The following is a 7,306-nucleotide window of genomic DNA, read 5'->3' as shown; positions in this document are numbered from 1 at the left end:
TTTTCCGTAAAGTATGCGTATGTTCAATTCTTCGTATGTCGTCCTTTCCAATTCTTCATATTTGCCCGATGGAATTTTAAAAAAAAGTCATCGTGGTTTTAGAAAAGGCTCAAAAATTCAAGCCGGGGTGGCTTCATGCGCAGTTTGAAGGGGCGTGTAACAGGAGCTGTATTGTGTTCCAAGAAACGAACTCGGTAGCCTTTGACATTTATTTCAAAAAAAAATATGCTTGCATTTGACTTTTGCGCAAGATAAGAAAGACAATGGCAATAATAAAATTCCTTCAGCAAAAAGAAATGTCCTCCACCACCCAAGGGACCAAACCCAAACGAACGGAGGTCGAGCGTCTGGAATCTTCGACCCATGACTCGTGGCCCACCGTCAGCCACAGACCTAGCCCGAAAAGAATGACGGAAATGCCCCCAGCCCCCATTTCTTTCCCCTTGCCCAAGCCGATGCGGCGGGCCGCCAGGGGTTTAAGACCTCCCACTAGGGTTTTTCGGATCTCACCTTCCTCCCCTTTCTCTCAGCCTCCACCCGCCGCCGCAACCGCCGCCGGGAGCCGACCCAAGCTCGAGCGCCAGCCATGTCCATGGGATCTCTCATCGCGTCCAGGCTGGCCAGGTCCGGCCACGCCCTCGCCAACCGCGCCATCTCTCAGGTGCCACCCCCTCCCCCACCCCCTGCATTTCTTCTTGGTCCATGGCCAAGTTCTTGTATTTTCTTGGATTGGCCCGCCGATTTGGGTGTCGATTTCTGGTGCTGTGATGTTGATCTGATGTATTTGTGGTTCCCCATGTGTGATCTGATCAGGCTCCCAGGCCTCCCCTTCACACGACGTCTCCCCTGCTCTCCAGGCTCGGATCGGTGGCCCGCGCTTTCAGGTAACTAGCAATTTAGGATCTGTACATCTTCTATTTTGTGTGTATATATGTCAGCTTGCTTCTTGTTGGGTGCTGAGACGGATTTTCTGTGTTTGTACAGCTCGAAGCCTTCCGCGGCAGATGTCATCGGGATCGATTTGGGCACGACCAACTCATGTGTCTCCGTCATGGAAGGAAAGGTGTGCTTTTTTCCCTAATCACTCTGGAATTTACCATGTTCTGTTGCTTGGAAGACAGTTCTAATGTCCCCGCAATTGATATATTCAGATGCAATTAGCAGCAAATCTTCTTATGCTGTGAAGTTGAGTTTGATAACTGCACCTTTAATTGTTAGTGAAATCGGTGACGCTGCTAGTAAAATGTTGTGAATTTGCAGTTTGATGACAGCTATTCTTTGATTGGTAGTGATATGATGACACTGCTAGTAAAATTGTCCTGAGGTTACTGTTTGATGACTGAATCGGTGAAGCTGCTAGTATATTCTTATCAAGTGCAATTTGATTAATGGATTGGTAACTTTGCTAGTAGTGAATTCTTATGAAGTTGCAGTTTTATGACTAAACTTTTAATTGGTAGTGAATTGGTGATGCTGCTAGTAAAATTCATATTTTTTTTGTGCAGACACCTAAGGTAATTGAGAATGCTGAGGGCGCAAGGACAACGCCTTCCATTGTTGCCAAGAACAAGACTGGCGACCTCTTGGTCGGCATCACTGCCAGTCGGCAGGCAGTCACAAATGCCCAGAACACAGTTCGTGGGTCCAAGCGCTTGATTGGTAGATCTTTTGATGACCCGCAAACACAGAAGGAGATGAAGATGGTGCCCTACAAGATTGTCAGGGGACCAAATGGTGATGCCTGGGTCGAGTTGGCTGGGCAGCAATACTCCCCGAGCCAGATTGGTGCGTTTGTTCTCACCAAGATGAAGGAAACTGCAGAGGCTCACCTTGGCAAGTCGGTCTCCAAGGCTGTTATTACAGTGCCGGCTTATTTCAATGATGCTCAGCGCCAGGCTACCAAGGATGCTGGTAGGATTGCTGGACTGGAGGTGCTCAGGATTATCAATGAGCCCACTGCTGCTGCTCTGTCATATGGAATGAACAACAAGGAGGGCCTGATCGCTGTCTTTGACTTGGGTGGTGGTACTTTTGATGTGTCCATCCTTGAGATCTCCAATGGAGTTTTTGAGGTAATTTTCTTCGCATGACTTTTATTATCAATCCTATGCGTGTAAATGTCGAGCTAAGCGTTCTGATCATAATATTTATACCTTGTTCAGGTAAAGGCAACTAATGGAGACACTTTCCTTGGTGGTGAGGACTTTGACGCTGCATTGCTTGACTACCTGGTTGGTGAGTTTAAGAAGTCTGACAGCATTGACCTGAGCAAGGACAAGTCTGCTCTGCAGAGGCTCAGGGAAGCTGCTGAGAAGGCCAAGGTCGAGCTTTCCTCAACTGCACAGACTGATATCAACCTTCCCTTTATCTCGGCTGATGCCTCTGGTGCGAAGCACTTCAACTTGACCTTGACCAGATCAAAGTTTGAGTCTCTGGTGGGCAATCTTATTGAGAGAACTCGCAGCCCTTGTGTGAACTGCCTCAAGGATGCTGGCATCTCTGCCAAGGAGGTTGATGAGGTTCTGCTGGTCGGTGGTATGACAAGGGTGCCAAAGGTCCAGGATGTTGTTTCTCAGATATTTGGCAAGTCACCAAGCAAGGGAGTCAATCCTGATGAGGCTGTTGCCATGGGAGCTGCCATCCAGGGTGGCATCTTGAGGGGTGATGTGAAGGAGCTCCTTTTGCTGGACGTCACACCCCTTTCCCTCGGTATTGAGACTCTTGGAGGCATCTTCACAAGGCTAATTACCCGGAACACTACGATCCCAACCAAGAAGAGTCAGACATTCTCCACTGCTGCAGATAACCAGACACAGGTTGGGATCAAGGTTCTTCAGGGTGAGAGGGAGATGGCTACAGATAACAAACTTCTTGGTGAGTTCCAGCTTGAAGGTATTCCACCAGCTCCAAGGGGCCTGCCACAGATTGAGGTCACATTTGACATTGATGCCAATGGTATTGTCAAGGTGTCAGCAAAGGACAAGCAATCTGGCAAAGAGCAAGATATCACCATCAAGTCTTCAGGTGGTTTGTCTGACAGTGATATCGAGAAGATGGTGAGGGAGGCAGAGCTACACTCTCAGAGGGACCAGGAAAGGAAGTCGTTGATTGATATCAAGAACTCTGCAGACACCACGATCTACAGCATCGAGAAGAGTGTCAGCGAGTACAAGGACAAGGTTCCTGCTGAGGTTGTTACAGAAATCCAGTCTGCTGTTTCTGATCTGAGATCAGCAATGGCTGGTGATGATTTGGACAACATCAAGCAGAAGCTGGAAGCCGCAAACAAGGCGGTTTCGAAGATTGGGCAGCACATGCAAGGTGGTGGGGGAGCTGCTGGCGGCAGTGGCAGCAGTGGTGGTGACCAGACTCCGGAGGCTGAATACCAGGACCCCAAGGAGGCCAAGATGTAGATTTGATCTGCATCAGGTCTCTACTTTTTTGTGTACCCAGTTTAGGAAGTTAATATATTCATCTACCTCCGGCTGCTTAGATTTCTCTATGAGGGCTACGATACCTGTAACTTTTTGGCAATTGTTCGAGTTGCGGATAAATTGTGAGTGGAACAAACTCATAACCTATATCAGCTATTATATTGGGCCATTCGCCACATTGTCCTGTTGCCTGTGTGTGTTTGATATCTGGTCTTGTCAACTGCGTTAGTTTCCCGAACTCCTGATTTTCTGTGAGATTTTCTGTGTTCTTGAGCTTGCTTTCATGTTTGCTTAAACTTCATCTTACCTGTAGCCCAGCCTTTGAGATGCTGATTGGACATTTGAGCTGGCAGGTTTGGTACCATAGAATGAAATGCTACCAAATAGCTGACACGCTAGGCAGTATTTGGCTTCTCTATGGTTTATGATAATTCTATCGGTTGAACTAAAATTTCCCAAATTTGCTTCCTGGATTACAGGAAAGAACAACAAGAAGAAGGCTAATTTCCTTATCGAATTGACTTTACTTATATTCCATTGCTTTGGCACTCCTGTTTCCCAACTAGAATTCCAATAATCAAAGAATAAGAACAGTCAGAAGAAGGTTTAGCCTTTCCGTAAAACTATTTCTAAATAGAATATGTAAAATGAAATGGTTTTCCACCAGTGGAGATAAACCTTAAGTTATGTGCATCTTTGCTGCTATTGTTCTACGTGTCGTGGCAGTCATTAATTTTCTTCCTAACCAGAATTCAAGTAATCAAAGAATAAGAACAATCAGAAGAATATGTTTAGCCTTTCCGTAAAACTATTTCTAAATAGAATATGTAAAATGAAATGGTCCACCAGTGGAGATAAACCTTAAGTTATGTGCATCTTTGCTGCTATTGTTCTACGGCATTTTATGAATTACATTCAGCAGTCTAGCAGTCACAAACTTAAGTCTTATAAACTGCCTAATTTTCTTCCGAACGTGTCGTGGCAGTCTAGCGTTACAGTGCTGGAGTATAGGGCGAGCAACCTGTTTTCTGAACTTAGCTATCATGACCAATGCAGCCTCATGTCCCAGCAGTTGATGTTTAGTTCTGTTTAAGTTTTGTTTCTTTACCTTTGGTTACTTGTAAGTTTTTTGTTTTGTTTCTGTGTCGTTGGACGCATACATCGAGAATCTACTGAAAAGAAAAGATTTGTTGCATTCCCTGCCCCCCTACAATTCCAAACAAGGATTTTCATGGGGAACCAATTGGCAAAAGGTTGATTATTCTTGGACTGCTACAAATGTAACTTCCTCTTTAGGAAAGAAATTCTTTCTTGGGAAGAGAATATCACCTTGCCGAGATGTTTTGAGCCAATAAAGGCGTCCTTAACTGCAAAATAATCTTTAGTTAGTTCTTCAGTTTTGGCTAGGTTTAGGTTCTCTCTGGCTTCAACATAAATCATTCAACAAGGTACCAGCCTCACAAGTCTGTTTAGATGTAGCATGTCCAGTAGCTGTCAATCTGTAGTATGCTACTACATGAAACATCCAGTAGCAACAAAAAATATGACAATCTGTAGTATGCTACTACATGAAACATCCAGTAGCAACAAAAAATATGACGGTGACCTTTGTGCATTATCTCTATTCCATTTGAACAGACTGAATGTAATTAAGGATATAGGTGTCATTTTAATTTTAGGAAACATGAGTTTAATCAGTTGGTAGGAATACTAGAGTGATGCAAATATTCAATTCCCCAATGCATTTGGAATGGAAAGCTACGTGAGCAAAACAATGCGGAAAAGAACATCCAGATAAAATTTTGATCATAACAAGTTCATCGCCAAACATGTTCCATCAACATATCCAAAGGAAGTTCAACAAGAATAACACAGAATATGCTATATCATTCATCGGAGTATATTCACCAACTTCAACTACCTTACTAGAGCATTCAAGGGCTGGAACGAACTATGTGAGCAGAACAATCCACATAGGCTGAAAAAAAGGAGCATTCATGGAAAACTTTAATCATAACAAGCTCATCACCAAATAGGTTCCAACAACACATCAAGTTCAACAAGAAAAACGCCGAATAGGCTACATCATGCATCTGAGTAAGTTCACTAGGACGACATTCTAACTTCATCTACCAATACACGATCAGACAGGCAGAACATTCGGTGAACAAGGCAACACTGCAACCTGCAACGAGACCAAAGCTCTCAGGCCTGAGCCGCCTCCCTTTCGCGGTTCCACTGTTCAATTTTCGCCCTCCTCTCCTCGCTGCCCTCCCTGACCGGGCTCCTACTGCGGCTCCTGTGCCGCCGACGCCTGCTCCCATCACTGTCATAGTTGCGATTCCTCTCACTGCTCCTCCTGCTATGGTGGTGGTAATCACCATAGTCACCGCGGTCCAAGCTGCCGCCATAGTAGTCGCCGCGGTCCCTGGACGACCGCGAGGATCGATCACGGTCCCTCGAGTGGTAATGGTAAGGGCTCGGGCTCCTGCTGCTCCTGCTGTGGCTTCTCCTGGACCTAGACAGGTGCCCATACAGCCTCTTCCTCAGGTCCCTGCCGATCTCCTTCACATGCATAAAGTTGCAGTACCCTCCACGGTTGCAGTTGTGCTCCTCGAACTGCCTGCAGGTGGCCTCCCGGAAGTCGGTGACCGGCGAGAACTCAGCGATGATGGGGCGGCCAGAGTAGAACCGCCCCTGCAGCGCCTGGAGGGCCTTGGCAGCCTGGTCCTCCTCCCTGAACGAGACGTACACGTTGCCAATGAGGTGGTCGGCGAGGTTGTCGCAGACGTGCAGGTTCTCCACCTCGCCGTACTTGCTGAGCTCGTCGAAGATGTCCTCGTAGAAGTCCTCGAAGTCGCCCTGGATCTTGCTGGGGTCGATGGGGTTGCCCTGCGGGTCGAAGCCCGGGGTGATCATGTCGGGGCGCTGGTACATGTTGCAGAGCAGCAGCGTCGGCGACACGGAGGGGCGGTTGTGCAGGCGGGAGCAGCGGTCGCCGTGCCTGCACGCGCCGATCTTGAAGTAGAAGGGGCAGTTCACGCGGTCCTTCTCCGTGCCGAAGATTGACGCCAGGTGCTCAGCCATGGCGGCGCCTGGATTCCAGCACCTGCTCGTCCCCTCGCAGAGAAGCTAGAGAGAGATCTGCAGTTCCACCATACGAATCAGAGATTCTATACGCAAAATTACATCTAAGATTGACCAAGAACATGCTAGATAATTCAAATGAGTGGGGGGAAAGAACTTAATAGACAACATCATGAGTACTGTAGAAGACACTGCTATCCCCAATTCCGGTAGAACCTTCAAAATAGCAGGCACTTAAATTTCGTGTCAAATCAATGAACGCAGATCGATAACGAAAACCAAACTTAACGAAAATACTGCAATACTAATCCATCACTTATTTTCTCTTCGATTTGCGATGGGGGGAAGATCCTATGCCCCGACCTGATACGAATCGAGAGAGAAGACACACGAAAAGAATCATCAATCAATCAATCCCATAAAGGGGCAATCCAGCCGCTTACAACCTACAGATACATGTATCGATAGATCGGAATAAAACGCACACGCCGGGATGCGTGGATACGGGTGTGGAGGGGCAGCTTACCGGGAAGCAGCGCCGCCGTCGCCGGAGGTGGAGCAGGTGGAGCACGGGAGATTTGTTCGGGATAACTGTTCCAGTAGCATCTGGAAGAGGATATAAAGGTCGTGCCGGCACATCTGATCGTTGATTTGTGTACGGGCGGCGGAGATGTGGTTGGCTCGAGACTACTAGAACCTTCTACTGCTTTTGGGCGTTCGGGAGAGCCCATCGTTGGCCCGGTCCAACAACGGTAGAATTTGTATTGTCCAGACTGTTTTTTTTT

At 47.0% G+C, this 7,306-nt stretch overlaps 2 protein-coding genes across 3 annotated transcripts; one reads left to right on the top strand and one right to left on the bottom strand.

Moving 5' to 3' along the window:
- The first annotated feature begins 561 nt into the window (after nt 1–561).
- LOC124652437 (heat shock 70 kDa protein, mitochondrial-like) lies at nt 562–3,627 on the top strand. Its single transcript, XM_047191446.1, has 5 exons — nt 562–661; nt 814–884; nt 985–1,063; nt 1,506–2,072; nt 2,163–3,627. The coding sequence occupies exons 1-5, from the start codon at nt 587–589 to the stop codon at nt 3,411–3,413; spliced, it is 2,043 nt and encodes a 680-aa protein (XP_047047402.1). The 5' UTR covers nt 562–586; the 3' UTR covers nt 3,414–3,627.
- Nucleotides 3,628–5,416: 1,789 nt separating this feature from the next.
- Nucleotides 5,417–7,100, bottom strand: LOC124655100 (splicing factor U2af small subunit A-like). 2 transcript variants are annotated; one of them, XM_047194061.1, is made up of 3 exons: nt 7,048–7,100; nt 6,691–6,884; nt 5,417–6,578 (listed from the first exon to the last, which is right to left on the bottom strand). In XM_047194061.1, exon 3 carries the CDS (start codon nt 6,519–6,521, stop codon nt 5,640–5,642), a length of 882 nt encoding a protein of 293 aa, XP_047050017.1. In that variant the 5' UTR covers nt 6,522–6,578; nt 6,691–6,884; nt 7,048–7,100; the 3' UTR covers nt 5,417–5,639. The 2 variants fall into 2 exon arrangements, with proteins under 2 accessions (XP_047050017.1, XP_047050018.1); XM_047194062.1 differs by lacking the exon at nt 6,691–6,884 and having other exon boundaries at nt 7,048–7,074.
- Between the last annotated feature and the right edge of the window lie 206 nt (nt 7,101–7,306).

This window comes from Lolium rigidum, chromosome 5 (genome assembly GCF_022539505.1).
Source record: "Lolium rigidum isolate FL_2022 chromosome 5, APGP_CSIRO_Lrig_0.1, whole genome shotgun sequence".
NCBI classification, from domain to species: Eukaryota; Viridiplantae; Streptophyta; class Magnoliopsida; order Poales; family Poaceae; genus Lolium; species Lolium rigidum.
Note: the sequence above shows the minus strand (reverse complement) of the source record. Positions and strands in the feature narration are given on the sequence as shown.